The sequence below is a fragment of the Arvicola amphibius genome, chromosome 12 (genome assembly GCF_903992535.2).
Source record: "Arvicola amphibius chromosome 12, mArvAmp1.2, whole genome shotgun sequence".
NCBI classification, from domain to species: domain Eukaryota; kingdom Metazoa; phylum Chordata; class Mammalia; order Rodentia; family Cricetidae; genus Arvicola; species Arvicola amphibius.
Genome location: NC_052058.2, coordinates 53,501,053 through 53,522,292, shown reverse-complemented (window position 1 = coordinate 53,522,292; position 21,240 = coordinate 53,501,053). Strand labels below are relative to the sequence as shown.

At 43.5% G+C, this 21,240-nt stretch overlaps 1 protein-coding gene across 2 annotated transcripts in view; it reads right to left on the bottom strand.

Annotated features, from left to right (window-relative positions):
* Positions 1 to 21,240, bottom strand: part of Pbx1 (PBX homeobox 1) — a 278,889-nt gene that overhangs the window by 31,748 nt on the left and 225,901 nt on the right. For both annotated transcript variants that reach the window (XM_038350041.1, XM_038350042.1), the window contains exons 3-6: positions 20,052 to 20,296; positions 13,909 to 14,099; positions 6,501 to 6,636; positions 1,356 to 1,515 (exon numbers count right to left, since the gene is read on the bottom strand). In XM_038350041.1, coding sequence (XP_038205969.1) covers positions 1,356 to 1,515; positions 6,501 to 6,636; positions 13,909 to 14,099; positions 20,052 to 20,296 — 732 coding nt within the window. The remainder of the gene's footprint in view (positions 1 to 1,355; positions 1,516 to 6,500; positions 6,637 to 13,908; positions 14,100 to 20,051; positions 20,297 to 21,240) is intronic.

Below are 21,240 nucleotides of genomic sequence, written 5' to 3'. Positions count from 1 at the left end.
GGAAGAAGAACACTGGCCAATAACAACAACATCAAAGCCAACAGAACTTTCAAAAACAAATGTGTTCTTCAGGGTCACCTGGCCTGCATGTCTGAGAAACATTAAACTGGATCACATTAAACAGTGTTGTATGATGGGAAGGGTTACAAAGCCAAGGGCTCTCTTCATGCGTGATTCCAATTAAACAAAAGAAGATCTTGGTAGCATATAGCCCAGGGACTTGGAGAACCTGATGCTAACAAATTAGTTCAAGGAGAGGTGCACAGAAGAAGTGAGTGGGGCCCTAAAGGTAGCCAGTTACAAAGGCAGCAAAGGGCAGGAAAAAGCCCTTTTGTGAACAACTATACTGTGAGGTTAAAGTCATGATATACTCAAAGAAATCCCAGAAACCCCAGATTTGTAACCATATTATGATGTGATACAATTAGATTTGCTAGTATATGATTGGTATCATCAGACTTAGAAGTGCATTACACATTCCAAATAAATACATTTCATCTGTTATGTAGAAGGATGACTGATACTAAACATATTTAATACGGAAATGTCTGTGTTCCCTTTATCCACTCCAGTAGAAGTCTCAACATGATTTCTACAGCATGCAAGCATGAAGGTTATACTTCCTATATTACTGATATTTACTGGCACCATGGAAATTCAGAAGTGATGGGGGTATTTCCCATATGTACTTCTAGGTCAGCCTAAAGTCTACATTTAGTGGTACAATGCATGTTTGTGGAAATAAAACTTAGACCCAGGGTAAATGATTGAAATTATAATATGAACACTCAAGTCTGAAAGGTCTGAATTAACAGCTTGCAATTTTCCCGATAGTTTACATAAAGAAAGCCAATAAAACAAAACAATAGAGAATAATATCTCTAAACAGCATTGAGGAAATATTGTAGCCTGGCTCTGCATTAGAATTTGCTAATGAGATCTTTGCTAGAAGAGCAGACATTCCTGCACAGAATGAACACCAGCCGAAGACCCAGATATTATACTACGGGGACAGCAAGGTAAATGAGGACAAAAACATCATATGAGAACCCAAAGGAACAGCCTCTAAGCATTAAGTTTGATCTCGGAGTTTAGAGGACTCATTAAAGCCAAACAATGTACCTCCATTTTAAGGTAAACAAATGCATTACAATGTGAACCTGGAGACAGCCCCATCTCACAAGCACATCACCCTTTCGATTTGACAATAAAACCCAAAAGTGTCACTAACAACAAATACTAATTGAATGTATAAATCGATGAACAAAAAAAATTGTAAGAATTAAAGTCTAAAAGTAGGAAATACAAATATACAAATGGAGAACAATCCCCCCCGAATCAAAGAAGAAACTAACCCGCTGAGTTGGGAGTGGAGGGCGAGTTAGCTTGGCTTCCGTGGGCTGACACATTGGTGGCAGTGACAGCCGTTTTGGCAGCATAAATATTGGCTTCCTCTTGAAATTTACCTATGTTCTTCTTGTACCGGATCCGCTTATTTCCAAACCAGTTTGATACCTGGAGTGGGAGGGGAGATGACAGAATTAGCATTTCACCCTTCAGAAGACACTGCAGAGAAACGGAAGAGTCTGGGAAGGGCTGGGAGGGCTGGAATACTCTGACCTCACTTATGGCTTTTGTACTATCAGTTAAAAGCACGGAAGTAAAGAGCAATGACCTACTAAAATCCCACAAGAGCACTATGACAGTAACTCTCCTATGGAAGACTTGCTCGCTGAAGCTGGGACTCTTCAACTTAGAATTTTCAATTTGCTTATTTCCTAATTGATGACATTTAAATAAACATTTATTTTGTTTATGGTTACTCTTTTTCAAATCAATGGTAAAGCTGACATTGTACAGTCAAAATACACAGATCTTTAAAATATTCACATACATTTATACCAATATATGGATGCTTCTATGCATACACTAACTTGAAATTTTTATCAGTTAAATGATCTTACTATAAGATTCTTAGCTGTATTGTGCTATAGACTTTATCAATATAGTTTCTCCCGTCGTCTTTCACAAAGTTTGGTCTTATGTATGGAAAAAAAGAAGCCAAACAATTGATGCACACAACTAATTATTACTTGGAATTCCTGCTTTCAAATGTTAAAGCCGATGAACACAATAAACCTAATTTACTTTCTTTTGTTCATCTATTTCCTTCCTATGGCTCAGAGCAGCTGTCTTGGCTCAAGTTGGTACTTCTTCCCCATTTTTACAAAGAAAGGAGTCAGGGCATACGCGGACGTTCCCCTCCCCCAAGTTCTGCCTTGGGGGGGGGGGGACATCTAATAACGCCTTACATTTCAATGTGATTTTGGACCACAGTATTGTGGCTTTTATCTAATTACAAAACAAACTATGAAAACTGATGAGGGAAGAGCAAATTGATCACACATGTAACAAACATACCTAATATATAATTCATAGTCAACTGTCCATCAACAATGGCAGATAAAGAAACTGTAAGGTAAAACTACACTTTATTTCTAATGCATTCACAAAGCTAACACATCTTATCAGGCTAGCTAACAGTCAAAAGCATATGTGGCTCACACTGCAGCAGAAAGGCCAAATCTTTATTATGAAAATCACACTATACCAGTGCAATATTAGCAAACAAGAGAGAGAAAAAATTCAATACTAAACTGCTTTATTTGTTGCAGATGCAGAAAAGCAGAGCTAAACTGGAGGAGGAAGGGCGCTTCTGAGTACGACTCAGGGCCATGCCAAGACTACCTGCACTCTAAAATTCAAATTCCTCTTGATCTAAGTTTCACTGTTCATATGAATCAATCACAATTATCATTGCTTATTGATTTCTATGTGTAACAGGGAGGGAAGGAAGGGGTTGGGGCATTTTTCAAAAGCAACTGGAGAAAAGAGGGAAAGATGAAAGTGGTTTAGAAGGACCTTCCGGGGAGAAAGAAATGACCCAAGTCCAGGGCTGTGTTTTGCAAAAAAACTTCCTGTTTACATTAGAACAGACCTTATTTGGAAGACATTAGGCAGACTCAGGCATTTCCTACAGTGTCTACATTGCGGTATCATCTATCTCAGATAATATGTAGAGTCGGTGTTTCATTAATTAATACCCAACTGTCATAGACTAACGACCTAATATGTGTCAAGCACTAGGGATGCATATAGATGAGATAGCATGAGTCAGCCAATACAGAAAGAATAATAGGTTTTGTGGGAAGTGTTTGATTTACATCTCAAGCACGTTAAGTTTCAAGAGCCTATGGGCAGAGCCATGGCAAAATCCAGGGGGAAGTGATATACATGAGTTTAGTGTTCCGGGACAAAAGCCCCATCTGGATATTCAAATGGAGTTACATTTGTAGCTGGGAGTGTGTGGAATGGTGCTTTTCTGAGTTAAGTATTCACAGATGGTTTGTGAAAACAGATTCTAGGCCCTAAGTCTCAAAGATTCGGATCAGGGTTGGTATAAGATTCAAGAGGCTGTGTTTCTCACAGCTCACAGGTGATCTCCTCCTCCTCCTCCTGCTGCTGCTGTTGCTGCTGGGCCTAAGGACCATACTCTTGTGGAATATTAGTTTAATGATGCAAAGATGTGTCATGTTCTTTTATGTTGCATTTGTTTAACTCTGTGAAGCTGTGGGACTTCGCCTGTCTAAAACATCTGATTGGTCTAATAAAGAGCTGAAAGGTCAATAGCTAGGCAGGAGAGAGATAAGCCGGGCTCCAGGCAGAGAGAATAAATAGAAGAAGTAAGGTGAGGCATGAGAAAAAGAGGAGAGAAGGGTGCCAGGGGCCATCCACCCAGCCACACAGCCAGCCACAGAGTAAGAAGTACAGAAAGGTATATAGAAAAGAGAAAAGTAGAAGTCCAGAGGCAAAAGATAGATGGATAATTTAAGTTAAGAAAAGCTGACTAAAAATAAGCCAAGCTAAGGCTGGGCATTCATAAGAATAAGTCTCTGTATTTATTTGGGAGCTGGGTGGTAAGCCCCCAAAGAACAACAACAACAACAACAACAACAACAAAAACTATACCATACTCAGAATAGCACTCCCATGGACGGAGGGGCCTTTGGGGATCCCAGGGAGAAGATGGTCATTGGAGGCATTTCAGAGGGATTTAGGTATATGTGCCTATTTTTGTCAGGGGTCATGAGAGTAACCAATAGCTTTTCAGTACATGTCAAAAGAAGAAGTGACTGAAATGGATGATTAAGGTTCACTGAGTGGATCATGTACTGATAATAGCTAAGAAAAGAAATGAGTGGACTTCAAAAGATGGAGTGGGGCTGGCTCAGGGGAAAAGGCCAGAAATAAGGGAACCAAGAAACCAAAAATGGTTAGATGGATCCCATAAGTCTAATGCTAAAAAGAGTGGTTACTGAGCTTCCACCTCATAAAGAAACTTAATACTTTACTAGATCTGAGAAACAGATACACCTTTAACATGTATGTTCCAATCAGCCATGATCAGTTAGTGGTGTAATGAAAACCCTTCAAAAGTAAGAGTGAACCCCCTAGAATATCACATTGACTACTGTCTACAAAGAATATTCTACAAATGGTATAATGTAATTTCCCACCAGGATTTGCTTGACAATGTGGAGCAGCTTAGCCTGACTAGTGTTATTGTTATTGTGGTGGTAGTGGTGGTGGTGGTGGTGGTGGTGGTGTGTGTGTGTGTGTGTGTGTGTGTGAGAGAGAGAGAGAGAGAGAGAGACAGAGAGACAGAGAGACAGAGATACAGAGAGACAGACAGAGACAGACAGACAGAGACAGACAGACAGAGACAGAGGGAGGGAGGGAAGGAGGGAGGGAGGGAGGGAGAAAGAGATGCACAGAGAGAGATGGCTTTAGGATAGCTGAGAGAAAGAGAAAGGAGACATAGCATCTAAATAAGTATTTTGGTGAACAAAGTATTCAGCACTTGAGTTTCCACGATGAAGAAGGCAGAGGTTGCTAGAGCAGGGCAGGACCATTAGCTGTGATCTTGATTGTCTCCAGAAAGTTTCCTTCCTCCTTTATAGATAAATTTAAAATTTGGAATCCAGAATCACAAACTTCAGATTCAGTCCCTGGAGTGGATTAACTCTACCTTGGAAGTAGAGGAATAAAACCTACTGATCTATGACTTAGTGGTATGGTTCGTGCCTTAAAACCAGTCCTCATATATTCCACCAGTAGCAAGGGTATCATTTCTTCCCCTCTCCCCACTGCATTTCAAAAGACAAGAAGTCTAACTCTAGACAAAAATGCTAACATCCCTAGAAAAACATTAGGTTAGGCTACTTGAGTTTCAATACCTGGCTCCTACTTTCCTTATTTGCTAAGACTGGAAATGACCTTCAGCTAGGTCAGTGAAGCCACACCAAAGGCCTGGGTTAAAAGGTCTATATGCATTCTGTCTTACCTAGGCAGATGTTTCCAAGAGACTGTCCACTGTTGTAAGGAAGTCTACTTCTCAAATCTAGGGGAGTATACTATTTTTCTTATACATTTTTTTATTCTGTGGCAAAGGTCCAATAATAATATTGCTTGCTTTTCTTTTCACATTAACGTTAGAGATTCTACGTCTACATAATTTTTGCATTACATATCTTTCCAAGTCAGTAGGCATCTGTTACAGTTAATGCATGTTGGAAGAAGGGGGCACTCAGTGACATTTCGTGAAATCATTCCAATACCATCAGAGTGGCATGCTAAATTCCTTCTCCCAATCGGTTGTTAGCTGTAGAGTCAGAACATCCTAAGAAAGCCTTTACAATTCTTTCATTCAAATAGTTCCATTCACTGATCTCATTAAAGTTCCTGGGTTGGGAGCAAAATGAGAAGAAATTGCCCAAGTTGGAAGAAATTGCATAGAAGGTGCAGGTACTTTGTAATAAACGTTATCCATCCTGTGGTTTGAAAGAAAATAGCCCCCAACGGCAGCAGCAGTATGAGGAGGAATGGCTTTGTTGGAGTAGGTGTGGCCTTGTAGGAGGAAGTGTGTCACTGTGGGTGTGGGCTTTGGGTTCTCCTTTGCTCACTCTGTGCTCAGTGTGATAGACAGTGGACTTTGTGTTGCCTGCAGATCCAGATGGAGACCTCTCAGCTGCCTCTCCAGCATTAGGTCTGCCTGCATGCTGCCTTGCTCCCCACTATGACGACAATGGACTAAACCTCTGAAGCTGTAAGCCACCCCAATTAAAAGCTTTCTTTGATAAGAGTTGCTGTGGACATTGTGTCTTTTCACAGAAATAGGAACCCTAAGACACCCATCCAGAGGGAGCCTGTTCCCCTTTTTGTACTGTTTTCTAATTTTCCTCTTCCTCTGGTTGGTTTTCTTTTGGACTTCTTGATTTAACTGGAAACTGACTCACAAGCAATTAAGAACTTACCTTGTCCTTTGAAGGCTTTCACGCGTGGATTGTACAAAACCTGAACGTCCAATAAAAACCTCCAAGACCCTGCCATGAGGCTCCATCAGGCCAGACTACAAGCTGGCTCTTCAAGGGTTTCCTCACCTGGGAGACTGTGATGCCACACTTCTTGGCTAGCTCCTCTTTGGCTTCCTCACTGGGGTAAGGGTTGCTGAGATGGGAATAGAAATATTCGTTCAGAATTTCTGTGGCCTGCTTGTTGAAATTCCGTCTCTTCCGCCTTCATCAGGAGAAAGGGAGAGGGAGGAGAAAGAAGGCTGTTAGAGGAACAGAGTAAGGTCAGCTTCTAGAAGATACATCTTTGAGCAAAGGGTGAGTGCAAGGAAATCTGCAAAAGGGGGCTGGATGCTCAAACCACTCATCACGATTCGTCTGTGTTTCACACACTGGAGAAGAGAACCAGGCACATTTGTACATTCATGTCACCTTGGGTTTGAATCCTAGACCAGCTAGACATCACCTGGCTGTCTGCGGAGGCTGTCCCTAAGCATCCGCTTCTGCAACTGAATGGAAAGAGCTCCTAGGTAGCATACGAGGACCATACAAAGGGAGAACTCAGTGGAACCTCTGGCACCAGACAAACTCCAGACTCAGGGGTTGTACTCTAAGCTTTTCCTTCACGGGAATGAACTCAAGCCATTCACCCCACCTGTGAGGTAGATGGGGTTATTACTATTCAAAGATGAAGTAGCATGTTCTAATTCACGCAGCAGGCATGCTATGGAGACAGTTCAGTTCTGCCTGGCATCAGAACCAGGCTCTTTGGTCTATACACGTTGCCTCCTGGCAGCGACACCGAGGCTCTGTAGCTCCGGGTTAAAAATAAGCTGTCATTTTCTCTCCATTCTGTCCCCCACGCAAATGCGTCCAACAGTTTAAAAAGCCATCTGGGGAAGAGGGCAAGAAACTGGCTGGGGTCAACCCCCTGACTATCTGACCTCCCTCAGACAGAGAGAGATGGTATTTCTTCAGCAGGAACAGCTGCTAAATGGTAAAACAAAAGCTCACAGAATTCTTCCTCATACACAGGTTGCCAAAAGGAAGAAGACCATTTTTCTTTTCATAAAAGCACTTTTCTGCCTTAAAAAAAAGAACTAATTGAACAACTTTCAAGGGAGAATCACTTTATTGCTTTCTTACTGCTAAGGCCTGTGGGTAGTTGGATAGTCTCTTGGAGGACTCTGGGCTCTCTGTAGACCCAGCTTTCCCTCTTTGAAGTGGGTAAAGCCTTCATCTTTAAATTCCCTCTATTAGCACATTTACCTGCCTTGCCTTTGTCAAAGCTGTTCCTTAAGGAAAAGAATTCCAGAACGTATTTGGTTACACCAGGGCACGGTCTTCCAAATTTAGCCAACAAAAAGCACTGGTGGCCTCGCTAGACTGGAAACTCAGCTAATATTGTATTTTCAGGGTCCCTCTTGGATTAATTAACACAATCACATCCCTGGTTTTACCGGATGAACACCATCTGCCCACAGGTATCAACCACATCTGTCCAGATTGTGCCAAGCTCAAGTCACTCTCCCAAATCACGCTGAGTTTCTGGGTCATCCAGCATCAGAAACTGGACAGATTGGATGGAACAGCCCAAAGATAAAGGAAGTATATGTGGAAAGTCCTTGACTAATGGAAATTCAAAGAAGGTGGCCTCGTTGTTAATGTGCCTTCTCTTGGTTTCCCTTCCAAAACCCTCTCTCTGTCTTGCTTACAGATTGTTGTTTTAGGCCTGGCTATCTGGACCCGGAAATGCTTCTAAGGCTGGGAGAACCCCCAATCCTTCATCCCATTATTTGTAATTAGCATTACAGTGTATTTTTTGGGACTCTTCCAACTAAGCTCAAAGGAAACCTCTCAGGAATGGGCTTGTGGTGTGGGGATGGTGCAGACAGCTGTTGCTGGCTCTCCCGGTGTCATCCTAACATGCGACTATCCCTTGGTGGTCTTGTCTACTTGGATGGACTGGCTTATCACTTCTCTCAGGAGCCGTCTCAATCTGTCTCAGAAATCCGGTGATCTGGATTTTTTTAGTGCTTCAGGCAACGTTGTGAAATAACTCGTGTCTGAAGGTAAGGTTGAGAGTGGAGACAACTGCTGTCCTTGCTTTCGTGGGATTGGCTCGTGGGCTAACATTTGAGATCTCCATGCAGTCAGAAGCAGTGATCGCTGAGGATTGTGGGGGTGGGTGGGTGGGGTATGGTGTATAGGCAGTTTGCCTGCACATGTCTATGTACATGTACACGTACTGCCAGAAGAGGGTACTAGATCTCCTGTTACAGCCAGTTCTAAGTCTACAAGTGGTACTGGGACCCAACCTGGATCCTACGGAAGAGCAGCATGTGTTTTTAATTATTGGACCATCTCTCTCCACCAGGATCTTGGCTTTTAATGTAAGAAAATGTGGGTGCTTATTGACTACTACAGCATTTTAAAGACAGGTTCCTCTCTGACTGTGGTCCATGGGAGACTCTTTTTTTTTTTTCTTTGCTAAAAGAACCATGATAATGAGAAGCACAGATTCCCTCTTGCTGCATGCTTACCCTCATCTGGTCATGGCCCCGCAGCAGGTCCCAACAGTGCTGATCTTCCACATCTATCCCTTTGTTCCATTCCTGATGTCACTGCTATTTTTGAATGATTTAGATGAGCCAGTGCGCATCACAGCACTGCTGACTAATGGTGTCAAGTGGTGTTCTTGTGATGAGGGAATGTTCTGTTTGTGTTATCCAATACAGTAGCCATAGTGACCTGAGGCCACCATGCAGCTGATAAGTGCCTAGTAGCGCTACAAAAAAAAAATTGGCATCCTGATTTTATATTTTAATTCAGAGTCAAATGGCTATTAACTTGTTATGCGCCTTTAGACTGATGGTGCCAGAAACCACTCTCAAACAACCATCATGGAAGAGAGGAGGATTTAGGAGACTACAGAAACACTAGATGACCGCAAAACCCACTGCTTGCTTTTACTCTGTAAGATAGCCATGTCTACCTTCAAACAAGACCAGATTCCTGTCACTGCTCTACAAGGTGTGGGCTGTATTTCCTCCTCTGGTTGTGCTGGCCCCATCTGAGGGCCAGAGAGGTCAGCAGTGGGTCACTTTAGAGTCTTCCAGTTTAACACATCCTCAGCAGAATCACCATAGCAACCTTCCTAAACTAACACTCTCTCTACTGATGTCACTAAGCTATAAAATGGATAATATATACTAATGTTACATATACATATATCACATCGTTACATAAATTATATTTATTCATATATTAAAGATAATATTTAAATTTGTTAAATATAAACATACATAATGGGTGGCCTAGGAATTGCTATGAGCACTATACTTAAATTATAGAATGAGTGTTATGTGCCAGATACTATATTTATTTTTCATATTACCTTACATGTTCTCATGTACAGAATCATCCCCATTTTATAAATACTAAAACCGAGTTTGTGGGACGATGAGTCACTTGTCCATGATCACAGGGCTCATTTACCCCTGTAGCCAGAACTTGAATCCAGTGTTTGTACAACACTTTCTCCTAACCCTTCCCTAAACAACTTTGCTCCATAAAAGAAGGGATTCCAAACCTCCCTGGTGCAGCTAAGGTTTTCAGTGGTTCACCTACTCATCGGTTCCCACTTTCCCCGACACTCTACACACTGCTACACCATTTTGTTCAGCAACATCATGTATGTCCTCATTAATCAAAGACCCTGTGGCTTGCAGGTCGGTTCCTCTACCTCTTTAGACAGCCTGGTACGTTTCTCACATATACAGTGTTTGCCACAGCTTACATATGTCTGCAACTACAAAGCAAATTCCTCAAGGGCAGTAGCCACAGCTCATTCCTATTTGAAACCTTGTGTCTACCACATAGTGAGCTCTTGGGTAGGGATTAGCTGCTGAAGTTGAAGGAGGATGCTCTGTGTTGCTCCTGTCACTCCATCTACCTCACAAGCATCCTTGTCTTCTGAAATGCAAGATGTCTTCTGTTTCCTGGACCTTTTCCCTTGTGACAAGAGTTGGTAGGTGAATGTTCTTAGGTCTGACATGCAGTTCTACGCTTATCTGCAAGGGGGTACCCATGAGATCAGGAGTTACGGGAAGGTAAGGCACACATTTATATACTATATTTGCTATTCTAATAGCTAACACACCATCGGGCCAATACCAGGAGTCTAATTATATGTATAAATAACTCTTCATATAGGGTCAGTCTGCCTGTACTTTATTGATGTCCTTTGCTTTGGACCTGTTTATAGTAATTCAGGGCACAGTCCAGGAGTACATTTCTAAGCGCCTGTGTTAGTATTACAAACTCTAACCAAGTATTATAGAAAAAAAATCTTAAATTTTTGCTTCGAAACCACTAGATGTTTAAATGTCTCCCCCTTTATTCTCTTTAAGAGAAACACATGTGTAACGCATGAGATACACAGGGTAAGATGACAAATGGATAAACAGAATTTTAGGTTCAACTTTGCTGACATCCTTACATCAGTGTAAGCTAAGGAGAAAGGGTCCAACCTGAGCTGGAGATATCTGGGCCAAGAGCCTAGCTAGAGAGGGCTTCACCCTTGCTTCTGGTGTGTGTGATACCTTCTTCAAGTGACAATGGGGTCTCACCTTGTGACTAGGCTAAAGCTTTAACAAGCGGAGTTTGTCTTGCAGGCCTCCAGGAAGAAAGGAAACAGTCTGACTGTGAGATGCTTCTGGAGCGGGATGGCCTCCACAAACCAAAGCTCTCGATATCTCACAGGGAACAGGGTTTACTGCACCTGAACTGCAGATGTAGCCACAGCCTCTGTAGATCCCTTGGTGGGAGCTTTGGGGACCCGGCCGAGCTACGCTCAAACTGTAGGCGAGCAGGAACTGCGAGGCTATGGAAGTGTATGGTTTTCAGCTACTGCATGTGTGGTAATGTGCTATACAGTCACTAAAAGCTAATCCGAGGCACGTCCCACCATAAAGGAGAGTAACAGTCATTTCTACACACCTATTAAACACAAACACTAATCCCATTACTGAAGCAAGTCCTCTTTGTATTCCATTTGTCGTCCATGAAATCTTATTTGATGAGGCCCTGCCCGTCAGATGAACAGTTTGGGGGTATAGGATGGGGGCCAGGTGAAAACCCACAGTGAGTGCTGAATATCTCTCTCACAGGGGTTAGTTTAGCTCGCTCCTACAATGACTGGTAGGAGATTAGGTAAGTTCCCTAACCAGGAAGTTATTTATTTGCGAACTGGGAAAGCCATTTGCTTCACCCTGGGCAGGAATCGGGGGGGGGGGGGGGGGGGGGGGGGGGCGGGGGGGGGTAATGTTTTGCCAACAAATACAGTCATAGAAAGAGATGGAACCACCAGTGACCAGGGCGGCCGCTTCCATTTTGAATATTGGGGCGGAAATGGCGATCTGAAGTTTTCTTACTCAAGTAAGAGAGAGACCCTGCCTTAGAGCGACTGCCCTTCTGGTTCCAAATGGGTACAAAGCACAGCTAGTCCTGTGTCCTTTTAGAATCTGACCTTCAATGGGGCACAATGGAATGGATGCAAAGAGAAACCCATATAGACAAAGGTTCTGTTTTGCTCATTTCTCCAGTTTCATTTTTCAAAAACAACAACAAAAGAACAAAACAAACAAACAAGAATCCAACCAAACAAACAAACAAAAAAACCAGTCTAGACCCAAAGTTTCTTTCTTTTTCTTCTTCTCTGTCTCCCTCCACCCGCCCCAGGATCTGCCAACGTAAATAGCAACTCCAGCATTTTAACTAAGGGAGTTACCATGGGGATGCAGGGAACACATGCAGCGTGGCGGCGGTGGCACAGAGGAAGGACCAAGGCAGAATCCAGCAGTCACTTACATTGTGCAGAATGGCTGCCTTAAAGAAAGCAGGCTGGCAGCAGGCCACTGGGCAAAAGAGGGTTCTGCTGGGGGCTTGGTTTTGCCTACTATTATATCCCTACACCCAGACAGGGAACCTTTACCTTTTAAGATTTAATTTTAATTTTGATTACAAGTATATGTTGGAGGTTGTGTATGTGACTATAGTGCCTGCAAGCCTGTAGACGTCAGAGGGCTTTGGTTCCCCTGCAGTTTAAGTTACAGGCAGTTAGTTATAAGCCGCTCCTGATGTACTTACTGGGAACTGAACTTAGGTCTTTGCTGGGGGAGTTTGTGATCTTAATTGAGAAGCCATCTCTTCTGCCTCATTCCCCTTTTATGTTCCCTTGACTACAGGATCCTATTAACCTAGAGGTGTATCTTGCAGACTAGCATTCTCATTCTGTTGCTCATGCAATCCAAAAACACAGTGAGAAGAGGGAGGCAGGAGAAGATGCTGGGGACTTTTAAATAGGGCCAAAGACCACGAGAGACTCTACCAATGCAGAGAAAGAGAGAAAAGGCAGGTGGGAGAGCTGAATAATGCATGCTGTCAGAGAAGAAAGCAATCCTGGAATAGCCATGAATCCTTCAGTCTGATTTAAAAGGAACAAAACTATACACATCAAGAAATGGTATGCTGACCTTCACATACTAACGCTCAGTAACAGAGTCTTACAGTAAGGATGTTTGCAGGAATTGTACAGTCACAACAGACGACCAACTCAAGAGGAACTGTGGGTTATAAGGCATACCTCCACTACAAGAAGCATTTGTTAGATTAGTTGTCAAAATCCTTCTTCTAGATAAAGGTAAAATCTGGTTATCACTATCTCTGAGGCTTGAGAAGAGAAGGCAAGGGCTCAAATAAATCCACCAGTCTACAGAACAGGAGAATTAAGAACTGGTTCTCAGTCTGTTTTCAGTTCTCATGCTTTTTTTTTAAAGGGCCATTCTATTTTGAATTCATAAGTAAGGTTATGAGCATCACCGAAGCCAGAGAGGAAACATCATACTAACCGAGTCCCTATCCAGTCACCTTCCTGCTTCTCTATGCTCAGGGAAGGAAGCGTGTGGTGACCAACTGGGGACTTGCAGCCCATAGCATAGTATGTGTGATAATCTACTAAGAAATGTTTCTTGAATTCAACGGAGTCCACTCTGTCTATACACTGAGCCAAAGAGCCCAGCTTTCAAAGACTTAGAACCAGGTCTCTTGGAGGAAGTGTCACTATGTTCTTTGACAATAAAGTAACAATGAGCACACGGCTATGACATGTCCCTGTAACACAGGGAAACAGTGCTATGTAACAACCAAAAAACCCTACCTGGCCTCTCATTGTTACCAGTGCTCCTCACCCAGAAAGGGATATCTGTAGCAATAAACATTATCTCCTGCAATCATGAATTATTTTCCAGTGCTATAGGCAACCAGTGGTCTCCAGGCTGGGTAGCTCAGAATCCTAGAACTGCATTCAGGCTAGTGTTTGGTCAGCATTCAATGTAGAATTGGAGCTTCGGAGAGGGCCCAACTCATGAACCCTGACTCTGCTGCATCAGGATCTTTCAAGACCTTGATGACCTTTCAAGACAATCCAGAGACTCACCTAGCATCCAGAAACCGGGAGCGCAGGATCATGACGGCCTCGCACGTGCTCTGCTTGAGCTGCATCTGGATGGAGCTGAACTTGCGGTGGATGATGCTGACCATCCTCTCGATCTCCTTCGGGGAGATGGGCCTGGTCCGGCTTTGCTCTCGAAGGAGGTTCATCACGTGGGTGGTGAATTCATTGCATGCCTACATGGCAACACAGGGAACATGGGGTGAGCTGAAATTCATGGCTTAGCAACAGAGTCCACAACATGTAGTTGGGGTGATTTTCTAGAGACTTGTACAAGTGTAGGAGATTTGGTGGCATTTTATCAAATCTGATAGCTAGAATAAATGGTTGTCTGGAAATTCCTTTTCTTCCCAATGGCTCTTGCTCTACATTTTGGCTCTGACTTCAACTTTTTAAGGGAAAATAAAATTCTGAATCATTTTTTCCTGGATTTTATGACCATGAGAGGGGAGATACTTAATATCCACCCCTGCCTTTTGGCCCTATGTTAAGAGCTGAGAGACTTGGGGTCGAATATATCATGAGCTTTCTCTGTCTTTCATTATCCCTGACATGGTAGGGCTTCCAAATATTCAATTTGGGGATACATAAACAGCCAAGAGTTGAAATCACAAAACAGAAAGCGTTGATGACTCTTCCCAGAGATCTCTCATTAGCTGGCTTTGAGTTTTATCTAAAGAAGCCCTCCTACGCCTGGTGTACACACAGGCAATCGGTCCCCAGCAACCTTCTAAACAGAGCACCCAATGTGAGTTACAGGGTCTAGCAACCACCCCTGCAGGAGTAGACTATCAGTCAGCTGTGGAAGTTGAAGTGGAAACCTAACTTCTCCACGTCTGTATTTTCCAGCTGGGACAACTGTGCTCCAGAGGGATGAAGGGACTTTCCCAGAGGCACATGGGAGGCCTGGAAGGACCGAGGTGTGACCCAAATGCTTCCTACCATTTATGGACCTGGGAATGGAGAAGCTGAACTCGCTCTTTTGGAAACCGCTACCCACTCTTTCAGTTATTAATACTTAACATCCATAGTCTAGTTTCATTAGCTGAACACTCGATAAAATATCTATTCACCGATTAACTCGCAGCAATGCTGTGAAACTGTATTAGATTTGTAATGAAAAGAGCAAGACGGTGCTTCGAGAACGTCACGTGAAGACTCAGAGGACTCCGAGTTTAATATGAAGAGCAGAAGCATGCTCGGTATTGACAACATTGCATTGCTGTGCTTTTCTACCATAAAGCTCTTCCTAAGTGCCAATAACGGAGCAGCAATAACAGGAGCCCACATTCATGGGCTGTTTACTGAAGCGTTCTTTGAGTTTGGATGACCAAAGGAACATGGGCAGAGGCATCCACAGTGGGAGGCCTGCTTTGAACCCTGTTCCTGTGAATATTTCTACAAATTCTTGCATTATCAAAAGGCACATTTTATCTGAGAGAAGTAATTATTCTTCAACTGTCTAACACATTAAATGGTACCCACGTTCTTGTTCATAGAGACCTAGATGTAGAGGAGAACACTGGCATGGAGCAGGAAATGGGCTGAGTGACAGGCTGCCTGGGTCCCTGCCAGCTAGACTTAGTAGTGGCATTTGGGGAAGCTCTATGATGTACCTGTATTTCTTTCCCTTTGTCAGCTAGGATGATAATCCCCTACCTAAGAACATGCCACAGAGACCTGCAGAGTTACTGTGTGTGCAATGCATACATAGGCCAACAAATCTGTGTCTTCATTATGGCTTTAGAACACAGGTAACTTAGGGGATGGAGAGATTGCTCAGCCATGAGAACACTTGCTGCTTGCAAAGGACCTAAGTTTAGTTTTCAGCACCCTCAAGGCAGCTCCCAACCATCTGAAGTTCCTGTCCCAGGGGATCTGATAGATTTCTCTGGCCTTCTTGGGCACTGTGTACAGGTGGTGCACTTCCAAACAGTTAGGTAAAACATTTATACATAAAATAAAGTAATAAATATAGAGGTGACTTCGCAATCCACCATATTATCCCGATAGAGCAAACTTCTGCGGGCTTCATGTCTGCCTTGATAAAATAAACGTGATAATAAATGTCCCCCTCTCTATGCTGTAGGAATGTGCTGAAGGAAAGGCCACAGATGGGTCTATGTAGCATGCTCCATTTAGAAAAGTGTTATCAAGACACAGATCTGCTACAGTCTTATTCCCAAGCCAAACCCAGACTCTGCAACTGTACCACAAAGAGAGGGAATTTAAACCTGGCAGTGAGCTCCCAGGACTTCCAAGGCCTCCACGACCGAGAGTAGAGGGCTAGGCTCTTAGCAAGCCCACAGTCATCCTTCTGAGGAAACAATCCGCTGGGCTGCAGCATCCTCATCTCTAGGGGACTCGCAGGGAGCAGGAGCTACAGGCTAGGAGGTTTTGTCGAATGTACCAGATCTTAGCTGGGAAGCCACAGCGCTTGGCTAATAATAATGTATTTCATTACTGTGAATCAAAATCCTCACAATATCTGGTGTTTAGTTGGGGCATTTTACTCTGGGGCTTTTTACGCTCTGCAATGGGCAGACAGTGGAGCCCTTCCACCCACTGCTAAGGCGAAGCGAAGCAGCTGCTAAACATCTGGGAGAATACACACCTGAGGCTCAGGGTTTCTGAGCTTGTTTTTGATGGACAGGACCGAATGGTTCAGATTTGTCTAGGACCTAAACTGTCTAAAATGACCCCTCATTTCCCCACCATGACAATATCAGAAGCTGGGCTGTTTCTGTTAGGTCAAGTGCTCACAGTGTAGCAGTAAGGTACATATTTGAGGATAAGACAAAATAGAATCCTCAGGGTCCGGCCATCTCTGCTGTGAACTATTACAGAGAACTACGATGAAGAGTTCAAGCCACTTTGTGGGGCAGGGGGATTTCTACAAAGAAGTGTACCAAGGAGGTTGCCCAAGGGTCTCTGGAGTCCTCGCAGGGAACCTTACAAGGTCTAGATTTTTGGCTGACATCCTGCATGTTATACAATATATCTTCTTCCTGTCCCCTTCCAGCGGAATGTGGACTAGTCTCACTCACAAAGGCAAGAGGAATCCAAGAGCCCCCTTAGCTGTGAACTGTTGTTATTCCACCCCAGTTCAGCACTGGAGAGTTACACTCTGGTGGCACTGTTTATAAAAGCTGAAGAATTCCCCAGAGCAACAAGACAGTCATTTCTATAAACAGACCTTGGAATAAGATTTGGTTTTTCCAATACCAATTTTTTTCCTAATGTGTTTGAATAGGTCAGTTTTTCCCTACCTTAGCCACCACCATGATCTGCTAAAGGAGTGTTCTACCACTGTCATTTAATAATGATGAAAGTTTCTAGAAGCTTCCTTATTTAATAACCTCGGGATAAAATAGTAACCTGCCTGTTGGGTTTCTTTGGAGGGCTGGGGGTGAGGGAAGAGGTGGTAGTTAATTATCGTGTGTGGTTATCTGTTATCAATATACAAAGGGCAAAACAAAGACAGCAAAATTAACAGTAACAACTATGAACATGGAGGGTGACATTTTACCTGACTGAGGTTCCCTACTTTTAACAAAGCCCCCATGAGGAACTGTTACAGAAAAATGAAGAAGATGGATCTCTCAAACATACCAGCTGAAAGGTTAACAGCATCATCGCCTTACAAGCAGCTATTTATTATAATTAACAAACTAATTTTAATAAATTATTAAGCATCCAGAATGTGCTAAGCAGAATTCACTTCTTACCCAGAAACTACCCACATAAATAAGGAGACATGACGCTTTACTTCCTAAATCTAATAAATACACAAGACAAGTAGACCACCGCTGCATTTGCATAATTTGCTGTGCACTCGTGGGGCTTTCCCTGAAGTTCTTCACTTCCAACATCTCTATGATTTAGAATAGGCAGGAATCCATGAGAAGTTTCTAGAAGAAACATTTCTATCACTAGCCTGGTGCCAGTAGTTCAGTCCAGGGAAGCAACAGGACATGTTTGCCATTCAGTGTTGACCGATGGCTATACTTCCTTTTTCCAAATGAAGTCAGGTCTTGTTTCAATAAGAGTCAAAACAGGCGTGTAGGGCAACCTCTATTTCTTACTGGATGTGTGACCTTAGACACATGTTTAATCTCTTACATTCCACCTTCCTTGCCTACATCAAATGGTCCTATGCATCCAACAACAAAATGGCAAGGAAGAACAAGGACAATTATATTGGCCCTGATGTCTTTCTTCAAAATTCTATTTATTTATTTATTATGTATACAATATTCTGTCTGTGTGTATGTCTCCAGGCCAGAAGAGGGCACCAGACCTCATTACAGAGAGATGGTTGTGAGCCACCATGTGGTTGCCGGGAATTGAACTCAGGACCTTTGGAAGAGCAGGCAATGCTCTTAACCACTGAGCCATCTCTCCAGCCCTGGCCCTGATAGCTTGCAAGTGAGTATGTTATTGGAAGGGACTCCTGCTGCCCAAGTGGTCACCCACTTTGGACAAGGATGGGAGAGGGACAAGGGGATTTCAATGGAGAAATCAATTCTGTGCTGTCTGCATTTCAAACAAACAACAAAGCCATCTTTCAGCACCCCCAAGTCTAGCACATGTTGCAGTCGTGTGATTAGAGGAAGCTATATTCTGAGCTCCTTTCTTGCCTTGCTTATTTGGCATGAGTTAACCTAGATGTCAGGTCTAGGTAGGTTTCTAGGCAGAGACCAGACTTCCTGGAGAAGGTGAAGTAAGAATTGCACAAATAAGACAAACCAAAAGGAGGCCATCTAGAGACCTTTATAAGAAAAGGCTCCACACGCATCTTCTAAAGTTATCCCACTAAGCTGGGGCAGAGTCCTGATTCAGGATGGTCCATGTCGGGAAAAGCATCATGATTAGGCAGAGCAGCTTATCTCAGACTCTCCTGGGACCCGAGAGAAGTCTCCATGAGCGAACGGTGTGTCAAGAACATGTGTTCTCTTCCAAGAAGGTACAGGGCAATGACCCACAGTTCTTAACATGCTGGTTTTTCTTTTCAGCCTCAGTGACACCTGTCTGACGGCCGAATTTCACTATGCTTCCCTGAAGGAGGCAGAGCAGTTCCCCTTGCATGAAAGAGCGGACTTGGTGGGCATCCTCCACTTCAAGGGTGGGCAGGAGTGCAATAATGAAACTTTCCCCACTTTAAATTTTAAAATGTCCATTTCTACTTTAAAATTTAAATTTTCTATTAAGTTTGCATTTGCCATCTACCTAGGCGGTCATAAAAAGAGTGCTTTTTCTTTTTTTTCTTTTCCTTTTTGGGTTCATAAAAATAGCAAAAGAAAATCTACTCCATGGAAAAGACATCCTATAGAACCCAGATTTAGCATAGAATCCAATGGTGACAACAAATGTACTAGTCAGCTAAATAAATGGAGAAAAGTTAAAGGAGTTCTGATAGAGCACTATTGATCACAATGGCTGGAAAAACAGCACTGCTATAGTGATCCGAATGTATGGGGGACAGGAGGGACCTTCCCTAATGGGAGGTAGCTCTGTCATCATCAGGGTACCCCATCTCTGCACAATGCTTTTTGTCTTAAGCCATCATGTTCTTTCTATCAGAGGATGTCAACGATCTATTGTTCTCTATTAAATGCCTGCTCCTCCTTCAGGATACAGGATGCAGATAGGAGCACATTTGATTCAGCTGATCCTAGCACGGAAAGAAAGGTCAGGTCCAAGTGTCCCTTTCCATGGGATTCTCGGAGCATCCAAAGAAAGATGTCCCTGAGGCCAAGGGAAGCTAGCATGCACTGCAATCAGGCTGTAACTCTGATAATGGCCCATGCATTGGGGGACCAGGGAGTCCCTCTGGGCACATTTCCACATCCCTCAAGCGGTCTGGAGTTCCAGGCACAGGGTATTCCTGTCATTGATCATGCATATTTCTTAAGGCCATCATTTACAATGTCATAGTGTTTAGTGCCTTGCCCAATGGAAGACTTGGGATTTACCTAGTTGAGACCAGGGTCTTGAGGGGATTCAAGACTCAAGGACCATAAGCCCCGACCTCTGGGAAAGGACTGACCAAGGCAGGTTTGCAAGCTGTAAGTGGCAGTTTGTTCTTCCCTTCCTCAGCCAAGGGCCAGCGTAGGGTGTGTGGTTACCTGCTCATATTTCTCCAGCTCCGTGTGGTAGATTTGTCTGATCTGTGACAGTTTGGCTCTGTAATCGGAATGCTCCACTGAGTTGTCTGAACCTGCTCCCCCAGAAGCTGCTGCCGCCGCCGCCGCTGCTGCAGAACCTCCTCCTTTCTCGGGCCCTGCCACACCCTCCGCTAGCAGCATGTTGTCCAGTCGCATCAGCTGGGGATCTGTGGGCTCCTCTTCTTGGGCTCCCCGAATACTCAAAACTACAAAGAAAGACAAAAGGGAAAAAGTTTTAATAGCAACTCAAGGGAAACATTTAACAAGCACAAAACATAAACCCCGCTGTGTTCCTCCACTATACTGGCTTCCGGGTTACCTGCCATGTAACCTCTTTTCTGTGGAGAAAAGAGGAAGGGCAGGACAAGAACTGAGAGGGTGAAAATGTGGAAGGAGACCCTTGCTTTGCTCCAAAGAAACTCTACTTAAACAAAGTCTCTAGAATAGGAGACTGGTGGGAGGAAGGGGGAATGGGGAGACAGTGGGGGAGCAGGGGGAGACAGTGTCGTGGTGCGTGGAGCTTTACTTGGAGAAGATGAAGTTGCTGAACGTCCAGCACTGTGGTCATAGCTATAATCCCAGGAACTGGAAAGATCAGGGGTCATCGAGACAGAGAGAGAGAGAGAGAGAGAGAGAGAGAGAGAGAGAGAGAGAGAGAGAGAGAGAGAGAGAGAGATTGAGATTGTATTTGTGTGTTATAAGCTAGATTGGGCTACATGAGGCCTTGTCTCTACCCTCTCCCAAGAGAGTCGGATGATGGTGATGGGTCACACAATCATGCAAATCTAGTGAATATTGCTAAACCGAACTCTACAAAAGAGTCAAGCTGCCGGGCGGCGGTGGCGCACGCCTTTAATCCCAGCACTCGGGAGGCAGAGGCAGGTGGATCTCTGTGAGTTCGAGACCAGCCTGGTCTACAAGAGCTAGTTCCAGGACAGGCTCCAAAGCTACAGAGGAACCCTGTCTCGAAAAACCAAAAAAAAAAAAAAAAAAAAAGAAAAAAAAAAAGTCAAGCTTCTCATTATATGTGCTGTATCACAATCAGTATTAGACTGCAAACATTAATTATAACACAATAGGATTTTTTATTTCAATCTTCAAACTGTAAGGTTTTGAACAACAAAAAATATTTCTTCATTTCTTTCTTTAG